General features: G+C 40.8%; 1 protein-coding gene across 6 annotated transcripts in view; it reads right to left on the bottom strand.

Annotated features, from left to right (window-relative positions):
• The window catches only part of slco4a1 (solute carrier organic anion transporter family, member 4A1), a 143,011-nt gene that overhangs the window by 50,785 nt on the left and 64,910 nt on the right, over nt 1–27,316 (bottom strand). For all 6 annotated transcript variants that reach the window (XM_072556438.1, XM_072556433.1, XM_072556432.1 and 3 more), the window contains 2 exons: nt 10,724–10,770; nt 7,367–8,268 (listed from right to left, as the gene is read on the bottom strand). In XM_072556438.1, coding sequence (XP_072412539.1) covers nt 7,367–8,105 — 739 coding nt within the window. In that variant the 5' untranslated portion in view covers nt 8,106–8,268; nt 10,724–10,770. The remainder of the gene's footprint in view (nt 1–7,366; nt 8,269–10,723; nt 10,771–27,316) is intronic.

Genomic DNA, 27,316 nt, shown 5'->3' with positions numbered 1-27,316 from the left:
AGTGCTTGATAAAGCTCTTTTGTTTTGCTTTGAGATGCAAAGTGAAAAAAGAATATAACTTGGCTTTCAGTGCAACTATTGTGTTGAACATATTTCACGAAATCTCAACTGCTTTTCTAAATGGGACGGTGCAGTTGAAGCTTTAGAAGTTTGCTGTTCAAACAAAAAAGCTGGCCAAGGGGCTGAGAGGCAGCATCTTTATCTGGCAGAGTTTATGGAATAACCTCAGGGGAGGTTTGATAGTGGTAGCACTGAAATGATAGCGTTGACGGCTTCAGTGAGAGGCATAGCAATGATTTAGCCGCAGGCGTCCAATTTAAATCGAGCATAACTGCTCTCAATATGGTACAGATTTCAATCAAATCACACAGCTCAACATAAAATGAGATGGTTCAAAACCAATTTGGATGGAAAATCCCCAATGTTTCCTCTCAGGGTCATCTCTTTGATTATTGGAGGAAACAAGGAAACAACTTTAATGCCTTCCAGGTTTGGGGTTCTACGCTGTGTGTGGCAGATACATGTGCAAAAGACCTTGCTACATCCTGGTGGGTGGTTTTAAAAGGGAACAAACACTTTGGTGCTCCTTGCCTGTTTACTTTAGTGTCAGAGGCCACAGTAGAACTGAAGGAATAGTTGTGGCTTATCTGAATTCTGTGTTATGTGATCAGGTTAACTCATCTCCAGTGTAGGACTACAACTCATCCAAATACATCAAGGTCAATCAGTCTGGTTATAAAGTTAAAAATCATACAACACCAGGTTATAGTCCAACAGGTTTAACTGGAAGCAGGAGCACTGCTCCTTCATCAGGTGTTGTGTGATTTTTAACTTTGTACACCCCAGTCCAACACCGGCATCTCCAAATCACTCTGTTATGGATTTCAATTTAATCTGGTCAAATTGAGTAAATGGCCAAGTGTACGGCAGATTAAGTATAATGTGGATCGATATGAGGTTATCCACTTTGGTAGCAAAAACAGGAAAGCAGATTATTATATAATTGGGAAAGGCAGAGGTGCAATGAGAGTTGGGTGTCCTTGTATACCAGTATGCTCAAAGTAAGCATACAGGTGCACCAGACAATGAATATGACAAATGGTATGTTGGCCTTCACAATAAGAGGCTTCAAGTGCAAAAGCAGGGATGGCTTTGCTACAAATGGGCAGGGCCTTAGTAAGACCACACCAGTAGTACTGTGTGCAAATTTGATCTCCTTATCTGAGGAAGAATGTTCTGGCCTTGGTCAGAGTATGACAAAAGTTTACCAGACTGATTCCTGGGATGGCAAGACTGAAGAGAAACTAGATTGTTCGGGACAATGTTCATTGGAGTTTGGAAGGGAAGGGAATTCTCATAGGAACCGATCACATTTTAACCAGACTAGACAGGTTAATGACAGGAAGAATGCTCCTGATGACTGGGGAGTCCAGAAAAAGTGATCAAAGTTTGACAATATGGGGAGGCCATTTTAGACTGAGATGAGGAAAGGTTTGTTTATTCAGAGAGTGGTAAACCTGTAAAATTCCCTGCCACAGTAAGTGGAAGAGGCCAAAATATTGAATGATTTCAATGAGTTCTTACTACTAAAAGGATCTAAGTGTTTGGGGAGAAAAGAGGAACAGGGTACTGAGTTGAATGATCAACCATGATCAAACTGAATAGCAGAACAGGCTCAAAGGGCCGAAAGGCCGGCTCCTACTCTTACATTCTATGTCTCCACGTTAATTAGATTTTTTTTCATTCAACCAAGGTCCTTGGCACAGTGAGGTAGCAGTGCTCACCACTGAATCACTGAACCACTGCGCCACCCCTGAAGCACACTTGCAGGTACTGGATACTATATAGACTAATGCACAGGGCCCTGTTCTTTACAGGAAATGAGGGAGGCTATTTAGGACATGTAGTGTGCCTGTTTCATCTCAACAAAACAGATGACAACTCAATTGAATAGAGGCCAGTATCCCATCTCCCTTTATTTAACTAGTGCACAGAGTATGGCCAGCAAGATCAGAGTCAGTCACCTGAATTGAGGAGATTCTAAAACCCCTGTTTATGTATTTTTTTTCTTTTTTTGTTTTTCACTGACCCACACCCACACCCACGCTATAAGCACTACTAGAGTTAGGCATTAGTGTGAGGTGTGTAAAAAAAAAAGCCCTGTTTATATCGGTTAGCCAAGACTTCCTGATTTGCCCAGGTTAACAACCCCTTTCAAGAATCTCATAGTCAACGGAATCCACCTAGTTCTAATCACTGCAACAATGATTCACTGGTTCATTTCTCAGGCTATGCCTTGATCTATCAGAGTTAATCTGCCTGGTTTAAATTCTTAAACAAAGCCTAATCATCCTTCACTCTTGGCTGTGCAATGACAATGCCTCTATCAATCACAGCCCACTTGCCAACCAATCAGCTTTCTATTCACATACAATATAAATGCTGGTTTTCCTCTTACATTGATACTCTTGTACAATGTCTCAATGAGTGCAAGGCAAAGAGCTTCCACAAAATGCATCTTCCCCACCCCCCAAAAGCAGTCTGATAGATGTCATCTAATGAAGTCATTTTACCTGTCATTCATATCAATTTACTTAAAAATCAGGCTATGGTGTAGGGATAAACTTTGCACACATTTCTGGATTTGATGCATTTTATTAGCTGGGGATGTTTTTTGCACAGGAAATATATAAAATAGGTCAAGTGGCCAGCCCACTGCCTTTCTGATGACCTATTCCCCATAAAATCAGGGTGAGAAGAATATCCAATAGCATGCCTATCCTTAGATCTACTGAGATCCTAAACCTAAATAGGCAACAATTAAGGGTAGCAACCTGTCCTCACACCCATTAAAGGCTGGCAACAACGGCAGGCAGGTTAAAGTATTAAGGCCATTTTGCTCTCAACTACAAAAACAAGGGTGGTGTGGGGTATACTTCATTTGGAAGGACTTCTCTGTGCGCAGTTCACAAGATGTTTCTCCCCTATGCACTGCCCTGCTTGGCCTCCAATACCTATCCCCCTCGCTCAGAATCTTATCCCCAGGATGTCTGAACCATTTCCATCCCAAGATTTTGCAACTTACCAGAGTCCAGGCACTATCACTGATCTTCATGGACCTGATTCTGTTCCAGCAGCAGTCCCCACTGTGAGTGGTGCTATTGAGCTGCTGAACTACTTGCCATTTGTGCTATCACCAGGAGATAGGCCTCTTAAAGTCCATTTGATTTGGAATCATTTTTCTTTTTGGGAGATTTGGTGGGGGGGGCAGGAGGGCGCTGCAGCACGCCACTTTGTCGAATCCTGCCCATTATTTTATGTGACACATAATACTTTTTCTCAAAAATTGCTTCCTTAGTTAAAAGAGGGTGTGCATTGTCTAAATACCAAGATATGAGGTGCTACAGCGGTATTATTTCATTATCCTATTTAAAGAAGGATTTACTGATACTGAAGGCAGTTCAAAGAATGTTCACAAATGAAGGGTTGTCTTGAGGGGAAAGATGAAGCAGGGTGGGCCTCCACACATTGGAGACTAGAAGATTGAGAGCTTGCTATTAAAAGATCTGAGATTTTGAAGAGGCTTGATTGGGTAGATACTGAGAAGCTATCTCCCCTTAGGGAGTAACCTTAAAATAGTGGGTTGTTTCACAAGTTAGGAACTCCCACTGAAGAGAAAGATAAGGAATCTCTACTCCTGAGAATTCCTCTCTAGTGAACTTTTGAAATTCTCCAGCCCAGACAGCAGTGAAGACCATGTGATTGAATATATTCAAGGCTGTGCTAGACAGATTTGTGATCTATAAGGGAGTTGAAGGAAATGATGGGGTAGGGGTTTGGTTACAAATGCTCCTTACCAGTCTTCCATTCAGATCTGAATATTATGCATGTCTTCCTGCATGAAGGGAAAGATCACTTCACTTTGTTATCTGAGGAGCTGCAAATGAAACTGAATCTACTAAACAAATGTTAACACTGTTCTTATTCTATATGCATCTTTCTTATTGGTATTATAAATAAATCGTCTCCAACAATCCTGGTATTTTGATTTCCTATCAATCCTCAGCATGAATGGACGACTGCTGTAATAATTGCTCTGCTTCTAAGTTAAGGAGCCTGAAACATATGTTTCCTGCAATTGTGTTTTTGTTCAGGCATTCTTCAATTCACAATCAGATTTTTAGGTCACAAATAACTTATCATTTTCTGCTGTTTCTTGGGTTGCAACTCTTTAAGTGTCATTTTGCTGATTTATCACCACTTGATGTTCATACATACTCCAAAATAGATTTGCAAAGAATTTGAATGCAACTTGATTTTAGTAGATTGGACAGGGAAATAGAAGCATTTTCAGGTCTAATGCCTGTAGAGCAAATTTCATGCACTTGTGTGATTCCAGACATGTAAAATATATCTACCTCTTACAAAAATGGCACAGCTAACAGATATTCATTGTTCATCATATTTTAGGTGTCATACTGCATACCATGTACACAAAAAACATGACAAATCATTTGGTTGAAAAGATTGAGATTCTGTGAACTGATAATTTCAGAGAGACTGTCAGGATCTTGAACGTCAGCAGCAATTTCTTCACCCAATTAATGTTGATTATATTAAAGGGATACAACATAACATCACTTGCACTACATGTCAGTCTTTATCCAAGTGACTGAAAGCACTCTTTACACCACTCAGTCCAAAGGGCAATTAAGGATGGGCAAAAATGCTGACTTTGTCAGTGACACTAATGCCAAATAAGAATAAAGGGAACATCTTTTTTGGGGTCATCAATGCATGATCAATTAGCACTCTTCTAATCAAAAATAAAATACTGCAGATGCTGAAAACCTAAAATAAAAACAGAGTGCCCTGGAAAAAACTCAGCAAGTCTGGCACAATCTGTGGAGAGAGAAACCATGTCTGATATGACCCTGATATGATAAAACTGGAATATGTTTGTTGTAAAATAAGGCACCAGTTGCACAATAGGGTGAGGTTCTGAGCATGCTAGGAAAAGCCAAGTAAGTAGAGTTGTAGCCTGCAAAATGACATGTATTTTAGTCAGAAATTACCTACACAGATCTCAGATTATTCATACTGGAAAGAACATTGGGACAACTGAAAACAAACTGTTCCTGTAATTACTGACACATTGGCCAAATGATTAGGAAAGTCAAGTTGATGTTGGAATGATGTAAAACCTCACTTAGTTAGCAGCAAAATGTCACCTTAGAGAAGTTCAATTTAAGACCAATTTACTGTCAATAGAAAAAAATCAGGATGATGACATCTTTGGGCAAGGAAACAAGTGTGCACATAAATGATGGATGCTTCCAACAGCATTAATTTGTTAAGAGTCATGTCGCAAAAACAATTTCTGACAGGATTCCAGGGCATGGCAACATTGAAAAACCATTTGATTCAATTAAGTTGTTAGGAATTTGATTCATTATGATTAAGTTCTAAAATTCTAGTTACTACAATGTATTTTTAAAAATAATATTTAAGTGACTTACAAGTATGATAAAGAAAATTTCTGTCCATTTACCTAGCTTGTAGTAGCAGTGCCCAAGTGAACCACTGTTACTTTTTAGTTAGTCACAGTAGATTTTTAGTCCCCATTCTGTCAATCCCACTCTGTTGTCACATCAATAAATGACAATTTACTGTTACATGACAAAATTATTAGAAGTTTCCAACCCTGTATTTCCCATAAGAGTGAGCATTCTTCATAGACTGATGACTCATTTGGCACTCTTTCAGCTGGGATCTCCGGCCCTTAGACAGAACATAAACATTTACGGGGGAGGAGGTAGGGCTACAGGAAAGCAGGTTTTGTCTGGGGAATGTGCAATTAAGCAAACCTGTGCAATGATTTGTACAAATTAATGATCTTTATATGCTGGCAACAAAATAAAGTTATTTCATTTTTAAAAACCTTGCAGCCCCATAAGATCAAATTTCCTGTGCAATTTTAAAGGCGTAATAACTGTCATGATGATGGATCAGAACCCCAAAGTGCTATGAACATTTTAATCATTCAATCCCTACATATATTCTTTAAAAAAAGAGGAGGGCCATAGACATAAAAAAAAGACAGTTGATGGAAATTCACTGCTATCTGTGTGGGACCCATGGAATGCCACAGGAAAGCATTAGAAAGGCATGACTGCAAAAGATAACTAAGAAGCTGGCTACTTAAGCTCCTTTCAGCAGAAAGCCATGTGTTGTGTTCGGATTTCTTTTCACATTCAATAACTAATGAACTCATTCATTTGTTAACTCAAGAAAGCCTAGTTAACGTGGCTCCTTCTAAAACACAAATTCATTGTGTCTGTGAGACGGGCATCCTCAAAGGATGGAGTCTTTGTAAATTAACCTCAGAATTATACAGCACAGAAACAGGCCTTTCAGCCCAACTCATCCATGGCGGTCAAGTTTCCTCAACGTAACTCGTCCCATTTTTCTGCATTTGGCACAACTCACTCTAAACCTTTCCTATCCATGTACCTGTCCAAATGTTTTTTAAATATTATAACTGCACCCGCGTTTACCACTTCCTCTGGCAGCTCATTTCAGATTAGCACTACTCTTCGTGGGAACAAGTAAACCCTCAGGCCCCTTTTAAATCTTTCCGTTCTCAGGAAAATTATGCTCCCTAGTTTTGGACTCCCCAACTCTGAGGAAAAGACATTGGCCATTCATCTTATCTATGCTCCTCATGATTTTATAAACCCCCTTGTCATAACCAAATGAAGGTCGGATGAGAAAAGAAGGGGATGCAGATCATCACTTCTCACCCAGGAGCTTAACAATTTGGTGTATCCATTTGGAACAGTAACAAGTTTCCAAACTGTGGGTTGGAGTGGAGTGGAGTGTGAGGTTCTCTTTCAGAAATGTTCCCAAACATGTGCAAAATGATCAAAACAGTGGACCATTTTCACAAAGTAGCCATTGAAGATTGGGCTGGGTTTTCAGTTTGGGTCCTTTATATCTAACGAGTCAGTCATAAAGTTGGAAGTAGAATTTCCAGCTAACAGTTTTCACACACTAGTTGACAGAACTGGCAAGAATTTCATCAGGTTACAGGTCAAATGTCAGCATAATGAGGCAGAATTATTATTTGCACCAAACATTTTGCCACAGAGTAGGAAAAATCCTAAAGAAATGCTCTGCACATTTATTTGTTTCCCAAAGAGGCGTTAGTAGCTTTTTGAAGAAATGAAGTCACACAACCTCAACATGAAATCTTACACCCTTTCCTAGTCTAACTGCTTTCATGATGGTCGTACCAATGGCTCACAATAGCATCAGGAAGTACAGCATAACAAAACCTCCTATCATCATTTTGCCTTAAACTCACCAATGTAAACAGGAGCATAATTTGACTTGACATTTTCATCTAAGTAGGTCACGCCCAAGGTGTAGAGTGGAGTTGCTCCAATGCCATGGAGGAACTGTCCAAGCATAAAGAGAAATCGGTAGTTGGAATAACTGGATGAACCTTTGTCACACAATGTAGACTGATTCGACTGGCACAATCCAGTACTCTCAGATATAGTGACTACATAATGACCAGACAGAAAGTGCGGCATGGCAAACACTATTGACCCCAAAGCCATGATTAGAACCCCCCAGCCAAGCCAACGTGGCTTGTGACCGCTGCCGCCAAAGTAACTGACAAAAATCAAGCAGACACATGCTGCAATGTCATAGGAACTGGCAATCATTCCACTGTGATAGCTGCGTAGATCAAATCTCCGTTCAATTGAGGTAATCACTGTATTAATAAATCCATTCACGATCATTCCTTGGAGAAAAGAAGCACTGCAGAGGAAGAAGAGCACTCCTTTCGGTGTATTGAACATTTGCAAACATTTGGGCTTCAGGAAGCCCCAGCCATACATATCTTCAGTTTTGCTTGGAATTAATGTGAACTGGCGAGAGCTGTCATCTAACCTTGTCCCATTGCACTGTATTTTATTGTTGGCTTCTGAAGACGTCTGAGTGTCTAAGTTATTAATACTTGAGCAGGGTTCATTTAAATTCAGCAGCTCCTGTCTGGAGCTGAATGAAGCATCTCCAGTTAAATGGTTTGACATTTCCAGATAAGCTGCAAATGTTACCACTGTTCAAAGAGTTCCCAGAATGTGTGTTTCTTGTAGGTGAGAAATATGAGAATGATCACTTTCGGAATTCCACTTGATAGTTCATTGTGTTGAATGATGATATATCCTTAGTGTCTTCTGATGTCAATCTTATTTTCTTCATTATGTAAAAGAAACATAGTAATTACCATCAGTTGTGTGTGTTATTAATAGGAATATATCAAGCCTCTATATTGTTCACTTTGAAAAAAATAATTCACCATTGTCTGATTAGCACTACTTCACCCATTGACGTATGTGATTCAAATTCAATTTATGGGATCAGTGTTGAAGAAGATAATCCTTCATTGCAGGATTAGCCAATGCTTTTCCTATACCAACAAACATTGATTTAAACATGTTGTTTTTCTATTTATGAATATCTTCTGCATTATATCATAACTTTGTGTCTAATATATTTATTTATAATATATACACATTTATTGTGTTTTACACTTGACAGAAAAAAACTAAAACGCTTTGCGATTATACAACTGAAGTGTCAGTAAAAATGGCCATGAAAACATTGGATTAATTAAAAACTGGTTCACACGTGTCCTTCTTACTTAACCTGACATTTATTTTTATTCATTTACAAGTGTTGTTGGCTGGGCCAGCATTTATTACTCATCTCTAATTTCCTGGAGAGCAGTTAACAGTTATAGATATTGTGTAGGTCTGGATTCACATGCAGGCCAAACCAGGTGAGGATGGCAGATTTCCTTTCCTGAAGGTTACTAGTGAACCATGATTAACTGAATTGGCCTTTAAAGTGATATTGGAAACCACTTGCTCAAGACGGTCCTGTAGTGACTTGAATGAGAATCAGTTCCCTGATCGGAGCTGTTAATCTGATCTAATCAGGGACCCCTGGCTGACAGATATAACCAGGAATGTCAGGTTTTCTGTTCACGTGAGAGATAGGTTCTGTGATAACTGGATGAGTGTCATATACTGTGCATGTGTTAATAAAGGGTGACTTGGTACAGGATACTGGCCTTTGTGGAGTTATTTCAGGCCTAAAACCACTATTGCAAGGAAACTGAGAATGGACAGTAGAGGCCAGCCAGCCTGAACATGACTATTAAACAGTAACTGTGCAGCATATCTATGCATTCATTTTTGCTTTATTCCAAAACTGAAGTGATTGGCCAAGATCCATTATAAGGGTGATAACAACAGCTTGGAACTTAGTGTGTCGCTAAAGGGTACATTTCCTCAGTCATGAAAGTACACTTTGACCTTCACCAACTAAATGGGTAATCTTGGGCCTTTATAGAAACTGGTTAAGAACTTCCTGGGTAGTGAAGAAAAAACCCTATCCCATTGAATTGGAATCAACTTTATATGCATATTTATTATTTTGAACCACTCAATTTCATAATCCAATCTATGAAGTAATTGGAATAAATGTTTAACTGGCACACAAGAAAGTAAATCAACACAAAGGTTACTGATAGTAAAGATGAATGTACTTTGTACTGGTTATCTATAAGAAGCCAACGGCGTCTAAGTCACTATTAGATAAGGAAATAGGGAAAGCTAGGATTGCTTGAAACAAAGACAAAAACAGAATATGGAAAATTGATGGTCACAATCACGTTAATGGCTTGAGTTTGAATAAAACATTTCATAACTTGCTCATGAACTGAGTCTGCTATAAGAGGGATATTGTATTACGGTTAATTGTTTGTTGATAAAAAAATCACATCCTACTTTAACAAAAATATTAACAATTTTTACCAGACTGGTTCTCTTTTTCGCTAAGTCTCTTCTTATCTAAACCTAGAATAGATGAAAGTGAAAAATTGTACAGCAGAGAACGACAAACCGCTGATTCAGGAGTCTCTAAATCTCAGCTGAATTAACCAGGAATATTGAATTGGAAAATGAAGTTTTGTTATCCATTTGTTTGTTAGTTATTTAGCAGAAACTGTGTGTTAGGAACAAGGATTGACTCCAAACTTTGTAGGATTCAAATTACAAATACCCATCAAATAAAAATGCATGTCAAATGAAAATGCATGTCAAATTGACATCCACATTTGGAAACAGTGCAACCTTCCCTTACAGCAGAAGCCAATTTGAAATCTGCCCAAAGAAAGTGGAGTGAGACCAAAGAGGAATTAATCAAATACTCAGATGACAAAAAAAATCTGTCAGAGCACTGAAGTTAAAGAGTAGAAGAGAAGATAACATTCTGGTGTTTTAGGTCAGAACAAGTTTGAGGATCAATCACCTTGTGGATAAACATGCACACATGAAAGTTTGGACACAAAATTTGAAAAAATGAAAGGGTATGTTGTACATTAAAGTAGAAATGCAAATGTCAATTCCTCAGAAACCTTAAATCATTTTTTTCTCTCAAAACCACATTGAGAAGAAGCAATAACAGATTGCAAACGTGCTTTTAAAGCTTCCTTCAACATCAGGTTTATGTCAGGTTTATTTAAAATATTTATAGATTTATTGTCATAGCATTAATGTAAAAGATGATATATGTATACATATATTTATACATGGTCATAAAATAATATGTAACAAAGTAGTTCAAATATAATGACTGAACTTACCAAAGTTAATTGAATGCCTTTGGACTTCAGTTGAGAATGTACTGCATCTAAGTGAAGCAGCAAATAACAATAATCAAATCCAAAAGTACCGACAAAATGCAAGTTGATAAACCTTTCTTCAAAATATAAATGCCACTTCTGTAGTGTACGCTAGAAAATAATTATAAACTTTATAAGAGAAAGTTGTCTCAGAGTAAGTCAAACCAACGGCGAGAATGTTAATCTTCCACTCAACTTTCAAACAGTACTCAATAAAATATGATACCAGCAATTATAAGAGTGCTGTAGTTCCATTGGCAGATCTCAATAGGAGGAACTTCATTCTGAACCTTGTCATTGTTATATTCGACTTGGGAGTGTTTGATACTAAATTTGGGAGGGTGCCAAAATTGGAATCGTGCTCATTCCTCATCACCATGCAATTTCTCACCTTGACAACCACAAAATAAAAACAATACCTTATGTTGTCAGCTTTCTAAATGATCAGGTATACAGAGCAATATGAATAATATAGACACTATAAATGACAGAGTCTGGGTTAGGAATTTCTGTCCATCCATAGACAATAAACAGATAATTAATTCTTGTATAATAATGACTAATAAGCATATCTTGGGCAGGATTTTACTGGTTGTGTCAAGATCCTATGTCGGGAAGTAATGCACATCGGAAGGATGGTGGAACACCCCCTTGCTTTTTCACCATTAACAGCCAATTAACAGACTGTCAGTGAGAGTAGACACCGGGATTCAGGTACTTGACTGGCTTGATCAGCCAGTCCTGGCTGAGTTTGAGTCCTGGCAGCTTCCTGAGAGCTGTGCGTGCACAGACAGACAGACAGACAGACACACACACACACACACAGCTCTATAGGTGGCAGCCCAACAGTAAATGGCATTCACAATCTCCTCTAGGCAGTGATGGCTACTGTCTGAGGGAAATTACATGGATTTCCAGAGAAACCCTGATTGGCCCAGAGAATTTGAGTGTCAATATTGTCCTTATGGCTAAAGTGGCAGTCACTTCCCAGTGGTGACAACTCCAGCTCTGTTATTCCACAATGCTCTGCTGGTATGTCCATAGAAGGACGAGCATTAGCATTAGCGTTGATGGTCAGACATCTTGCCTGTAGCTCTACCTCTCTCAGTACACCCACTGAGTTGGAGGGTGCCTTCTACAACCAAGCTGCCCTAGTTGTGCCCTGCATTCTCCTCATTCACCCCCAATGGCCTCCTCTGGCTACTCAAATATCACTGATCTCTGCAAAGCTGCAACCTGCAATTGTATAATGATCTCTGGGTCATTCACCTTCTTCCTGGAAGAAAACTCAAAGTTCAGCATTCGAAAACATTGCCTGGTGAGGTTTCCACTGCCTTGAAGTTTTGCCTTCCAGTGGTCTCATAGGACCTGGCATACACCTTTCTAATGACATCAAATCTCTTTGGTCACCGAGAGACAACTTTTCAGAATTAGGCAAAAGTGAGGACTGCAGATACTGGAAACCAGAATGGTGCTGGAAAAGCACAGTAGGTCAGGCAGCATCTGAGGAGCAAAAAAAATCAATGTTTCAGGCAAAAGCCCTTCATCAGGAAACCCACACAGGCATGGGGAGAATGTGCAAACTCCACACATATGGTCACCTAATGCTGTGAGGCAGCAGTGCTAACCACTGAGCCACCATGCTGCCCATTACAGTGACATTCAGTTAGATGAGCGTTAGGCATTCATTACGTCAATTACAAAGACTTGGGGGAAGGGAAATTCCATCATTTGCTTTTGATGGTCAGCTATACCACTGTTACAATGGTCAAAAGGTGTGACATGTATTCAAAATTCCAAGATTTCTGTCTACAGAGGATATGCTATATTTTGAAACATTTTAGGGCTGCATGAACTATAAATCTGTACCAACTGAGACTTTTGCCCTGAATTTTTCTTAGAACGAGAGATACAGAAGGATCATGATGTGGTTAAGATGGTAGATTTCAAACCTTCCAGGAGACCAATTCTGATGAAGAGAAATGAGTAAAAACCAGAAATGCAATGAATGTGTCATGCTCTACCAGCCAGAGCTGTGGTTGGCATTTTTTATAAAGAGCTACAAATTACAAATAGGCACAGTGAGTCAGAAGTGGATGCATAACATGAAGTCAGTTGAGTCATTCAGTTTGAAACCTGGGAAATATTTATAGCTTCATCCAAAGGTTCAACTATTTTTCTTTTAAGTCAGACCTTCATTGCTATGTTTGAATGGCTGAGGTAGAAATTAGTTCTGAACCTGTCTGTTAACAAAACATTCTACCGTCCATGGAATAGTCTAACCTTTAAAGAGAATATAATTTGATAAGGTGAATCTGTGTCACTTCAGCATAGTACAGAGGCAGAATATTTGCTTTACTATCTAACCTGAGAGCAGGAATATTGAGAATACCCCTGAAAGACTGGGCTATTGTCTGTGAGAATTGCAAGAACAGCCCAGGGAAATCTTTCTCAGCAATGGGTGCAACAAATTGCATTTTCCATCAAAACTCCAAGTGTCAAGAAATGATTCTTGCTCAGGAAAAATGAGCTACCAATTAACGGGGATTATTGCTTCTAATTACCTTCATTAACACCAAAATCACTCCTCATGAATATGCAAGTTCCAACTCTATCACAGGTCAGTAAGGAACACAGATGACTCCAGTTCAATACTTGCTCCATACTTTCATCTTAGACTACTTGACCAGCAGTCACATACACTCCACATCTTGGCATTCAACACATGCTAATCCATTACATCCACTGGCACACCTCTGATCCATTTGCAATATGGTTCTGCACTTCAATGCTGCACTTGGAGATGCTGGCATCTCTCATTGCCTTGGTGTGTTGTCACAATTACACATGGATTGGACCAGGCTACATCCCAGAGCCGCTGGTTTGATGCTCATTCATCTTGTGCCTACTTGGATGCTCACAGCATCTCTGCCTTGCCCTGCCTTGCTATTTCTTGCTTTTCATGCCATTATGGCATCACTAATCTGGGCTAGGGGGTGGACACAAAGCACATCATTGTGCTACATCAGTGTTACAGCTGCATCGCATGCCAGCAGCTGAGATGGCAGAAGCACTGCATTGTTATATCTCAAAATCGAAGGAGTGACTAAGTTGAGGAGTGCTTAGTCACATCAGGAGAGACACACTTCAGTAAGTTAAGGAAAGCCTCCAATAACAGACCAGAAGCTTGGACACTCAGGCAGCAGCTTGAGACAGAGAGGTCAGGACCCTCTGGTCATCGAAGGTGATGAGCCAAATGTCGGGCCCCTCACCTCGCTCTTTGTGCTGTATTATGTGCTGTTTTTACTCCTGCACTTGAAGAAAGGAAGTGACTGAGTGAGATGTAAGTGGGTTACCCAGCTATCCACACTGGTGCAGTTGGGGGAAGAGGAGTCTTCAGTATCTGAGTAGGAGGTACAGAAGCCATGTAGGTTGGGGTTGGGATTGGGTGGGCGTCAGCAAGTGAGGGAAAATGTTGAATGTGATAATGATAGTGGTAGAGAATGAGCCTTAGTGGGAGCAGAGATAGAGTGTGAGGTACCAGAGGGAAGCCAGCAGCCCTTAGCCTGGCACAGTACCTCCAGATGGGTGGGACCACAAAGATCTGAGAGGCAACCAGATGTGGCATGGTCTCCATGACCAATCCTGCGGTTGGGAAATCACTTCTCAGCAACACCCAACCCACCAGGGCCTCCAGGTCCATGTTTGCAAAGCTGGGAGTAATTTCCCCTTCTCTACTGTCTCTGGGGCAAATGTTGGCATCTGTGTAGGGTGGCTTCGGATTGTCAGAACTCATCCGGGTGCTCAACAACCTTTAAAGATGTTGCTGGGGTCAGGATTGATGGTTTATTCTGGGATATGCTAGCATTAGTGAGTATTTCTACCTAAGGGGACTAGTAGAATCAGGCTAACAGTGTGAGAGGATGACACTGCAGGTAGGCAATGATGCAAGTTTAGAACAATAGCAGCAGAAAATCCATTAGGTGTCACTCTGAGAAAACTTCCATGAAACTTGATGAAAATCATACTTAGCCAAAACCTGGTAAGAGTCAGCACTTTGTCTCTTGCTCCATACCCAAGGAACTAATAAATTTGGTTTTGGATGCATGAATAAACTTTACATTACCCCTGATGTGTTAGTACATTATTCCAGTCTGTTCTTTAGTTTTGCTCTTTGTGTCCTTTTTTGTCCATTTGCTGGAGAATGAATATTTGCCTATCACTGGAAAACCATTTGTAATGGGAACCGAAGTTTCTTAACCAAAATACAAGGTCTCAATATCTGCAGCATCTGCTTTGTAAAACACTGAGATGGTATTACTAAGAAATGTATCACTCCACATGTTAGATGTACAAAATTGGAAAATGAAAAGTATTGAAAGATCAAATTCAGGTACAAATTGTACAATAAATTGCAGAACCCTTAGGAGCATTGCAGACGGATTTGGGCGTGCTGGTCCACAGATCCCGGAAAGTGGCAACACAGATCAATAAGGTGATCAAGAAGGCATACAGCTGCCTTCATCAGCTGGGGATTGAATATAAAAGTCAGCCTGTTGTGTTGCAGCTATACAAAATTTAAGATAGGCTGCATTTGGAATATTGCCTTCAGTTCAGGTTGCCACACTACCAGGAGGAATGTGGATGCTTTGGAGAGGGTGCAGAGAATGTTTACCAGGATGTCGCCTTGTCTGGAGGATTTAATGAGGAGAGATTGGATAAACTCAGATTGTTTTCACTGGAAAGGTGGGGGCTGAGGGGAGGCCTGATAGAGGTTGACAAAATTGAGAGGCGTAGGTGGGGTGGATAGTCCAGGGTGGAAAGAGGGCACAGGTTTAAGATGAGAGACAGAAGGTTTAGGGGAAAAGTGTGGAGAAAATATTTCAGTGTTCTGTTTGCCTGGAACACACTGCCAGTGGAGGTGGTGGAAGCAGGAACATCAGCAACATTTAAGGCATATTTTGATAGCCACGTGAAGGGGAGGTGAACAGAGGGATAGAAACTGCATATGGGTAATATGTAGTGGGTTTAAATAAGGATTGGAATTGGTGCAGACTTGGTTGGCTGAAGGGCCTGTGCCTGTGCTATGTTATATTGTATGGTATCAATTTGGCGACTTAGAACAATGACATAACTTTCTGAATTGTTCTGATGTGCACAAATATAGAGACATAGAGTCATGGAGATTTACAGCACAGAAACAGACCCTTTGTTCCAAGCCGTCCAATGTCGATCAGATATCCCAACCCAATCTAGTCCCACCTGCCAGCACCCGGCTCATATTCCTTCAAACCTTTCCTATTCATATACCCATCTAAATGCCTTTTAAATGTTGAAATTGTACCAGCCTCCATCACTTCCTCTGGCAGCTCATTCCATACATGTACCACCCTCTGCATGAAAACGTTGCCCCTTAGGTCTCTTTTATATCTTTCCCCTCTCACCCTAAACCTATACCCTCTAGTTCTGGACTCCCTGACCCTAGGGAAAAAACTTTGTCTATTTATCCTATCCATGTCCCTCATAGTTTTATAAACCTCTATAAGGTCACCCCTCACTCTCCAAGGAAAACAATCCCCAGCCGGTTCAGTCTCTCCCTCTAGCTCAAATCCTCCAACCCTGGCAACATCTTTGTAGATCTTTTCTGAACACTTTCAAGTTTCACAACATCTTTCCGATTGGAAGGACACCAGAATTGCACGCAATATTCCAACCGTGGCCTCACCAATGTACTGTACAGCTGCAATATGACCTCCCAACCCCTGTACTCAATACTCTGACCAATAAAGGAAAGCATACCAAATGCCTTCTTCACTATCCTATCTACCTGTGACTCCACTTTTAAGGAGCTATGATTGTTCAGCAACACTCCCTTGGACCTTACCATTAAGTGTATAAGTCCTGCTAAGATTTGCTTTCCCAAAATGCAGCACCTCACATTTATCTAAATTAAACTCCATCTGTCACTTCTCAGCCCATTGGCCCGTCTGATCCAGATCCTGTTGTAATCTGAGGTAATCCTCTTCGCTGTCCACTACACCTCCAATTTTGGTGTCATCTGCAAACTTACTAACTGTACCTCTTATGCTCGCATCCAAATCATTTATGTAAATGGCAAAAAGTAGAGGACCCAGCACCGATCCTTGTGGCACTCCACTGGTCACAGGCCTCCAGTCTGAAAAACAACCCTCCACCACCACCCTCTGTCCTCTATCTTTGAGCCAGTTCTGTATCCAAATGGCTAGTTCTTCCTGTATTCCATGAGATCTAACCTTGCTAACCAGTCTCTCATGGGGAACCTTGTCGAACGCCTTACTGAAGTCCATATAGATCACATCTACTGCTCTGCCCTCATCAATACTCTTTTTTAATTCTTCAAAAATACTCAATCAAGTTTGTGAGACATGATTTCCCATGCATACTCCCACGCACAAAACCATGTTGACTATCCCTAATCAGTCCTTGCCTTTCCAAATAGATGTACATCCTGTCCCTCAGGATGCCCTCCAACAACTTGCCCACCACTGATGTCAGGCTCACTGGTCTATAGTTCCCTAGCTTGTCCTTACCACCCTTCTTAAACAGTGGCACCACGTTAGCCAACCTCCAGTATTCCGGCATCTTACCTGTGACCATCGATGATACAATATCATAGCAAGAGGTCCAGCAATCACTTCTCTAGCTTCTCACAGAGTTTGATGGTACACCTGATCAGGGCCTGGGGATTTATTCACCTTTACCCATTTCAAGACATCCAGCACTTCCTCCTCTGTAATATGGACATTTTGCAATTTGTCATCATCTATTTCTCTACATTCTAAATCTTCCATGTCCTTTCCCACAGTAAATACTGATGCAAAATACTCATTTTTATCTACTGCTCCATTTTCTGCAGCTCAACAAAAAGGCCGCCTTGCTAATCTTTGAGGGGCCCTATTCTCTCCCTAGTTACCCTTTTGTCCTTCATGTATTTTGAAAAACCCTTTGGATTCTCCTTAATTCTATTTGCCAAAGCTATCTCATGTCCCCTTTTTGCCCTCCTGATTTCCCTCTTAAGTATACTCCTAATGCATTTCTAAGGATTCACTTGATCTATCCTGTCTATACCTGACATATGACTCCTTTTTCTGAACCAAACCCTCAATTTCTTTAGTCATCCAGCATTCCCTATACCTACCAGCCTTTCCTTTCACCCTAACAGGAATATATTTTTTTCTGGATTCTCATTATCTCATTTCTGAAGGCTTCCCATTTTCCAGCCCTCCCTTTACCTGCAAACATCTGTCCCCAATCAGCTTTTGAAAGTTCTTGCCTAATACTGTCAAAATTTTCCAATTTAGAACTTCAACTTTTAGATGTGGTCTATCCTTTTTCATCATTACTTTAAATCTAATGGAATTATGGTTGCTGACTCCAAAGTGCTCCCCCACTGACACCTCAGTCACCTGCCCTGCCTTATTTCTCAAGAATAGGTCAAGTTTTGCACCTCCTCAAGTAGGTACATCCACATACTGAATCAGAAAATGTTCTTGTACACACTTAATAAATTCTTCTCCATCTAAACCCTTAAACACCATGACAGTCCCAAGCTATGTTTGGAAAGTTAAAATCCCCTACCATAACCACCCTATTATTCTTACAGATAACTGAGATCTCCTTCCAAATTTGTTTCTCAATTTCCCTCTGACTATTAGGAGGTCTATAATACAATCCCAATAAGGTGATCATCCCTTTCTTATTTCTCAGTTCCACCCAAATAACTTCCCTGGATGTAATTCCGGGAATATCCTCCCTCAGTTCAGCTGTAATGCTATCCCTTATCAAAAATGCCGCTCCCCCTCCTCTCTTGCCTCCCTTTCTATCTTTCCTGTAGCAATTGTATCCTGGAATATTAAGCTGCCAGTCCTGTCCATTCCTGAGCCATGTTTCTGTAATTGCTATGATATCCTATATATAATATACTAAAAGAAAATATAATACAGCCAGATGACTGGTACATGTGACCAGAAGAGGGAACTCCTCTGAATTAAAGTTTATGTGGATAAGGAGATAGATGGAAATTAAGTGCCATTTCGTATCATAAATTTATAGGTACATTTGATTTTGATTTTTTTCAGCATGAATATTTGCCTTGAATAATTAATACATCATTTTGGACTGCTTTTCTTCAAATGACAGGTAGATTTGAACAGTGTGGAAGTTACCTGCTATTTTTTCTATTTAAGGTTGATAGATTTTTCTACACAATGTAGAGTTTGTTCAAGGTCTAGTTCATACAGGAAACACTGCTGCATTTTCAGCATTAGATATCAAGACAAGGCAAGCTTTATCCCCACATTCACAATGTGTCAATGTCAGTAACCTTATTTACCTGCCACATGATATGGCACATCAGGAATTACACTTTCCACAACAACAGAGAAGTCGATTGATGAAATTGAATGGAATAATTGGTTCCATGCAGTCTAGGTACATTGGCTTAGGCCAAATATCCATCACTAACAATAGTTCATTGTCTGGGTACTCAGCAAGGATAGTCCTTATTACATCTTTGATCTGACATGAAATGGAGTTCTAAAACCTCTGAGGAGTAGCAATCACTGTAGCACTACAACACCACTCAGATTTCTTTTAATTCTGCAACTGAGTTCTTCATTCCTCAGAATTCTGAACTGGGCCTCCTTACAAAAGGCAGAGTGTACTCAGTGCCCATTCACTCTACATGAGGTTGTGGGCAGAGTTCAAGCCCCATCTCCTTCAAGCCAGTATAGCACGGGTTGCTGTGTTCCAGCAAACACAATGCTTAAATGCACACAAAGCCACTTTCGGAGCTGCAGAGAGAAGGGGAGTGAGTACAAATCTTCTCAAAACTCGCTAAGGGGAATGAGTAAGCAGTTAAGATGAAAGATCACAAATGTGAAACATTAACTCAGTTTCCCCCTCGATAGATGCTACCAGACCTGCTGAGTATTTCCAACATTTTCTGTTTTATTTAATCTTGTAGTTTGTGGGATCTGGTTGCAATAATTTCTCAGTACATTGGCCACACTGACAGGACTGGCACAGCAGCTCAATGCAAGCTTTGTTTTTATTCTAACTTGCATCTGCTAGAAAATATGTCTGGTGGTCAAATGCAAATAAAAATCTGAAATAGAAAGCAAGCCCAATGGCAACTGTATAACTATAGCAACTGCATAACTATGGCAACTGTCAGAAAAAGAAATACCTGGTTCACTAATGTCTTCTAGGGAAGGGAATCTGCTATCCTTACTGGGACTGGCTTTAATGCGATTCCAGTCCCACACCAATGTGATTGACTCTTAACTGCTCTCTGGGCAATTAGAGACATGGAAAATGCTGATGTAGGCAGTGATGTCCACACCCAAGAAAGAATTTTAAAGTATATTAGTTGGACAATGCACGTTCTTAGACCAAGGAAGAATGCAACAAAATGCAGCACTATTCATGATCAATGGATTCTGAGGGCTTTGTGTCCCTCTAAGGCCATGAAAGGCACTATATAAATGCAAGTATTTCCTTTCCTGTACAATTTACTGTGCAGCTGAATTCTACTTTGGAAAATTAACTACTTCTTAGGGCGGTTTAGACAAGAGAGCACATTAAGGTGGCATATAGTTCATAATTGACAGATCAGTGTAATCATAAAAACAATCTTATTTTCTGAGGATGTAATAAAATACGTAGTTAATCCAAAGCATATCTGCCTTCATCATTCTCAGACATTTCTCCAGTTGAATGAGTTTTCACCTTACAAGGTGAATAAAAATAAAAAACTTCACTGCCTTTGTCAAATTCCTGGAGGTAAAAATGCAAGGCTGAGTGTACATCAGGCCTAGGTTGAACTGATTCCAGCCTCAGGCAACTCTCTGTGTAGAATTCACACATTCTCGTTGTATCTGCATGGGGTTTTCTCCAGGTGCTCCAGTTTCCTCCCACAGTGCATAAATGTGCAGGTTTGCTGGATTGGCCATGCTAAATTGCCCATAGTGTCCAGAGAAATACAGGGGTGGGCCTGGGTGGAATGCTCTTCAGTGAGTTGGTGTGAACTGGATGGGCCAAATAGCCTGGTTCACGCTGTAGGGTTTCTATGATGTTGTTGCCCCTTGTCAGAGAGTCTAAGACTAGTGAGTAGAATCTAAGGCTCACCAGGTTAAGATGGAAATGAGGAGGAGTTTATTCTCTCAGATGGTAGTGAATCAGTGTAATCCTTTTACTGCAGAGGTTAAATTATTATCTATATTTAAGGCTGAGATCAATAGGTTTTCAAACAGTAAGAGAATAAACCATTTTGGGGAAAAGGCAGGAAAGTGGAGTTGAGGATTATTAGATTAACCATAATCTCACTGAATGCAGATAAAGAAGATCCAATGGACTGGAAAGCCTAATTCAGTTCGTACGTCCTATGGTTTTATGAACTATTTTCATTTTGGGATGAGTGTTGTTTGGTAGCCTCCACAACCTATCATTACCATAGTGGGTGACCTGTAAATTCATAGTTAGATTGGCAGTTTCGACTGGATATAAAGGATTTAGCTGTTTTGATATGAAGATATGAATGCAATTTATGTTTGTGACAGAATAAGTACTTAAAAGAATTTCAATATATTGAATAGGCAGCTATTAATGACAGTGTTTTGCTTAAAAGTTGGAGGCTCATCTAAATCACAATTGATTGGGCATCAGAGACACAGAAAGCACTCTGTTCAGTGACTGGAGGGGTCAAATGATCCCCTGCAAACATTTAGGCAAAAGAAAATGACCTTGAAGGAAGAGTTACTATTATTGTAAGGCAAAATGGTTTCCTCCCAACATCCTCCATGAAAGGACCACCCTTTTCTACCCCTCATGGTTGCCTCCAGTGCTCCAGTGTCTCTGTGCCATCTCAGGTCCACGTGGCAGTGTGAGATTTTAGTGCAAAGTTTATCCTGTATGACAAGTAGAGGTGGCTGACTTGAGAGTCTGAAATTTTTCTCCATTTCAGCTTGCACTAACTCAAATTAGTGCAAGCTGAAATGGATTCCTGAAGAAGGGCTGATGCCCGAAACGTTGATTCTCCTGCTCCTTTGATGCTGCCTGGCCTGCTGCGCTTTTCCAGCAATGCATTTTCAGCTCTAACTCAAATTAGACAAAGCTCAACTCAGAAATCCATTTCTATCCCAAGAAAATCTGAAACCAGGTCAGATTCCCTTTGAGGCATGTCTCTGGCACAACAACCTGACCCATCTTCAGTTTAGCATCTTCAATGCAAAACAAAAAAAGAGCCCTCAATATGAGGTAGGTGAGCACCTAGAGGTAGGTGAGCACTTTGGGGACAGTGACCACAATTCGGTGATTTTTACTCTAGTGATGGAGAGGGATAAGTGTGTACTACAGGGCAAGAGTTATAGCTGGGGGCAGGGAAATTATGATGCGTTGAGGCATGACTTAGGATGTGTGGATTGGAAAAGTAGATTCCAAGGCAAGAGCGTAATTGATATGTGGAACTTGTTCAAGGAGCAACTATTGAGTGTCCTTGATAAGTACGTACCTATCAGGCAGGGAGGAAAGGGTCGTGTGAAGGAGCCGTGGTTTAATAAGGAGTTGGAATCCCTTGTTAAATGGAAGAGGGCGGCCTTTGTAAAGATGAGGCGTGAAGGTTCAATAGGGGCGATTGAGAGTTATAAGGTAGCCCGGAAGGACCTGAAGAGAGAGCTAAGAGCAGCAAGGAGGGGACATGAAAGGTCCTTAGTTGGTAGGATTAGGGAAAACCCTAAGGCTTTCTATAGGTATGTTAGGAATAAAAGAATGACTAGGGAAGGAATAGGTCCAATCAAGGATAGTAATGGGAAGTTGCGTGTGGAGGCTGAAGAGATTGGGGAGGCGCTGAATGAATACTTTTCGTCAGTATTCACTCAGGAACAGGACATTGTTGTCGATATGAATACTGAGGCACGAATAAGTAGAATGGATGGCTTTGAGATATGTAGAGAAGAGGTGTTGGAAATTCTGGCAAGGGTGAAAATAGATAAGTCCCCTGGGCCTGATTGCATTTATCCTAGGATTCTCTGGGAAGCAAGGGAGGAGATTGCAGAGCCATTGGCCTTGATTTTTGTGTCCTCTTTGTCTACAGGAGTAGTGCCAGAGGACTGGAGGCTAGCAAACGTGGTTCCCTTGTTCAAGAAGGGGAGTAGGGATAATCCTAGTAACTATAGGCCAGTGAGTCTCACTTCTGTTGTGGGCAAAGTCTTAGAGAGAATTATAAGGGATAGGATTTATGCACATCTGGATAAGAATGATGTGATCAAGGATAGTCAGCATGGTTTTGTGAAGGGCAGGTCGTGCCTCACAAACCTTATTGAATTCTTTGAGAAGGTGACGAAGGAGGTAGATGAGGGTAAAGCGGTAGATGTAGTATATATGGATTTTAGTAAGGCGTTTGATAAGGTCCCCCATGGTAGGCTACTGCAGAAAATACAGAGATATGGCATTGAGGGTGAGTTGGAGGTTTGGATTAGGAATTGGCTCTCTGGAAGAAGACAGAGGGTAGTAGTTGATGGCAAAGATTCATCTTGGAGTGCCGTCACTAGTGGTGTTCCGCAAGGATCTGTTTTGGGACCATTGCTGTTTGTCATTTTTATAAATGACCTGGAGGAAGGGTTAGAAGGTTGGGTGAGCAAGTTTGCGGATGATACGAAAGTCGGAGGAGTTGTAGACAGTGAGGAAGGATATGGCAGGTTACAGCGGGATATAGAGAAGCTGCAGAGCTGGGCAGAAAGGTGGCAAATGGAGTTCAATGTAGCTAAGTGTGAAGTGATTCACTTTGGTAAGAGTAATAAAAAGATGGATTACTGGGCTAATGGTAGACTACTTGGTAGTGTGGAAGAGCAGAGGGATCTTGGTGTCCATGTACACAGATCTCTGAAAGTTGCCACCCAGGTAAATAGTGCAGTGAAGAAGGCATATGGCGTACTGGCTTTTATTGGTAGAGGAATTGAGTTCCGGAGTCCTGAGGTCATGCTGCAGTTGTATAAGACTCTGGTGCGGCCGCTTCTGGAATATTGTGTGCAGTTTTGGTCGCCATACTATAGGAAGGATGTGGAGGCACTGGAACGGGTGCAGAGGAGGTTTACCAGGATGTTGCCTGGTATGGTAGGAAGATCCTATGAGGAAAGGCTGAGGCACTTGGGGTTGTTTTCATTGGAGAAAAGAAGGTTTAGGGGTGATTTGATAGAGGTGTACAAGATGATTAGGGGGTTAGATAGGGTTGACAGTGAGAACCTTTTTCCACGTATGGAGTCAGCTATTACAAGGGGGCATAGCTTTAAATTAAGGGGGGGTAGATATAGGACTGATGTTAGGGGTAGGTTCTTCACTCAGCGAGTCGTAAGATCATGGAATGCCCTGCCAGTAGCAGTAGTGGACTCTCCCTCTTTATGGGTATTTAAGCGGGCATTGGATAGGTATATGGAGGATAGTGGGTTAGTGTAGGTTAGGTGGGCTTTGATCGGCGCAACATCGAGGGCCGAAGGGCCTGTACTGCGCTGTATTGTTCTATGTTCTATGATTTTATCTGTTCCAATGTAAAAACTGTTTGAATGACAGACATTATGCATATTATCAGTCTGAAAAAACAAATCTGTTTGGAAATAATTTCTGTTGATTTTTGACCGAATTCATGAAGACAGAGTATTCCTTAAGTAGAGAACAACTACAGAATTTCAAAGTGCAGAGAGATCTCGGTATTCTAGTGAATGAGTCACAAAACATTAGTATGCAGGTATGGAATGTTACCAAGAAGGCTGTCAATACAATCGATATTACAAATATTGTATGACAAATTGCACATAATGGATGTAATCCTTTAGTTGTACAGGCAAAGGTGAAAGCACTCGGTGTACTGTGCTCAGGTTTGAGCTTATTTACAGAAGAATGTAAATGTATAAGAGGTTCAATACCTAGAATGAATGGGATGTTTTATGAGGATAGTTTGGACAGGCTGGATTTGTTTCTACTAGAGTTTAAAAGAGTGAGAGGTGACTTGACTGAAATGTATAAGATCCTAAATGGTATTGACAAAATGTACATGAAAATTATTGAATTGAATTTATTGTCATGTGTACTGAGGCAGTAAAAAGCTTTGTCTCGTGAGCAATACAGGCTGTTTACTGAGTTATGCAGCATGGATAAGTAAATTATGCTTCCTATTGTGAATCCAGAACTAGGGGGCGCTGTTTTAAAATTAGACGTCATCCTTTTAAGACAGACGAGGAGGGATTGTTTTTTTCTCAGAATGTTGTGTGACGTTGGAACTCTCTTCCTCAGAAGGCAGTGGAGGCAGGGTCATCAAATACACTCAAGGAGGAGGAAGATTTTCTTGGGCATGGGAATCATACGGTTTTTGGGGTAGATGGACATGGAATTTGAAACATAAATGGATCAGTTGTGATCTTACTGAATGAGGGAGCAGTTTTGAGAGAGCTGAATGTGGTCCATTGCTGCTCCTATTTTGCATGTTCATAATTGTAATATTTCCGTGGAAAGATAAGACATCATTGGGAATCTACCCAAGTTTCACATGCCAACTTTATTAACAAAGTGTTTTCTGCCTGGCCAGTAAACAATGATGAACAATTAAAGCCAGAATCTGAAAGTTATGGAATTCCATTTACGTAATATGCCCAAAGGGAGATGATAATTACACCTGCCGGTAAATTAGTCACTGAAGCTCGCAGTGGATTAAAATAATCAGAAACCTATGCCAATGTGGCTAACTTTATTGGCGGTTTCGATGTCAGGATCCAAATCGGTCTGCATAGTCGTACACGTGGGCAGCAGGGGGTGTAAACAATTTTTGCTGTCAGTGTCCAATCAATTACTGACAGACACAAGAGCCATTCAGTCCTGCTCACGGCAATGTGGTGTACTGTTTCCTTCAATAGCTACTGCTACCACACTTGATGGCTTCTATGGCATGATGGTAGTGTGCATATCTCTAAGCTAGGAGGACTGGGTTCTAGTCCCACTCCAGAGGTGTGCTATAAGAGGTCTGAACAGGTTGATTTAAAAAAAAGTTAATAACTGCTGTTGGGTGGGAAGAAGTCCTGGCAGCTGAAATGCAGGCACCATAGGGAAGTCTGCACAAATCAAAGGTGATTTGATTCCAAACAGATCAAAGTTCTCATGTGTTGAGGTAACTGGTAGGTAAAGCTGCACTCAAAGGATATCTTCAGGTTAAATGTTGCCTGTCTGGAGATGCCCCTTCTGCCAGCAAGTTCATGGAGCCTGAGAGATGTTTTTTCCCAGATGATGAGAGGTGAAGAAGTTCAATAAACATTGCTCAGGAGGCATGGTTGGAGGTCACAGAAAAGCTGAGCAGCTCCTCAGTGGTTATCTGAATGCGGGAGGCAGTGCTGCAAGCTGGTGAATGGAATTCATAACACCAAGCTCACAGCCTTGGAGGTCAATGACATGCGCACACGCTTCCCCCCACCTTCGCAGAATTTGCAAAAGCACCCCAAAATGAGGTGAGACAATAGGTGTCTCAGTAATGCCCTGCAAACAACCAATGCACACTCTACTCAGTCTGACTGCCATACCCTCTCCATGAAAATTGGCCAGTGGCATGTACACATCAGCTTCGGACTCTGTCACCACCACCCTGCCGCACCCTACATCATGTTATCAATATTGCCCTCATCTTGGTCTTCGTGTAGCCTCCCAAGGAGAAGTTGCTCAAGCAATGCAAGTTGAACAAGCTGGGCTCCAAGCTCCAACCTAAATATTGACTACTTTTGATAGAAACGAATATCCAGATATTACCGACTTAACACCACCTTTGTATTTCTTAGCAACATTATAAATATTTAGAAGGAAGATCAGGTTGATCAAAATGATTGGATCATCACAATCTTTCCACAGCACCATCCCAAAGCAAGTCCTGTGGTGTCAGCACAAAAACACATCAGTCACAGACTTCATTTAAAAAAAAACAATCTTGTCACACCCAAAAGACATGACTGTACATATAATACACACATGATGCTTATTCTTAAGTTTGTTTTTGCAGTTGTTTGACCAAGGGAACACCTTTAAACAGTTTATTCTAAGACCATGTACATTTTTTGATGACATGAGCCGAATCTCTAGCTAAAGTATTGCAACATCTCCTGAAAGAATACAAATGCCACTTGTACTTTTTTTAAAACATCATATTTTAATTATGCTTTTGGTTTAAATGTGGTTAGCACTTGAAAGGCTAATTAAAACTTTGGAGGTATATTGACTTGTGTGCCATGGTGGGCTCAATGGTTAGCACTGCAGCCTTACAGGGCTATAGACCTTAGGTGACTGTATGTGTGTAATTTGCATGTTCTTGTTTGTGTGGGTTTCTGATGGGTTCTCTGATTTCCTCCCACAGTCTAAAATTTGCAGGTTAGGTGCATCGGCTATGCTAAATTGCCCATAGTGTTAGCCATGGGATATAGAGGGTTGTTGTGGTCTTGATGGGCTGAATGGCCTGTTTCTATACTGGAAATGGGCTTTTGCTTAACCAGA

The sequence above is a fragment of the Chiloscyllium punctatum genome, chromosome 37 (genome assembly GCF_047496795.1).
Source record: "Chiloscyllium punctatum isolate Juve2018m chromosome 37, sChiPun1.3, whole genome shotgun sequence".
NCBI lineage: Eukaryota > Metazoa > Chordata > Chondrichthyes > Orectolobiformes > Hemiscylliidae > Chiloscyllium > Chiloscyllium punctatum.
The sequence above is the reverse complement of the archived record's forward strand: the minus strand, read 5'-3'. Positions and strand labels throughout refer to the sequence as shown.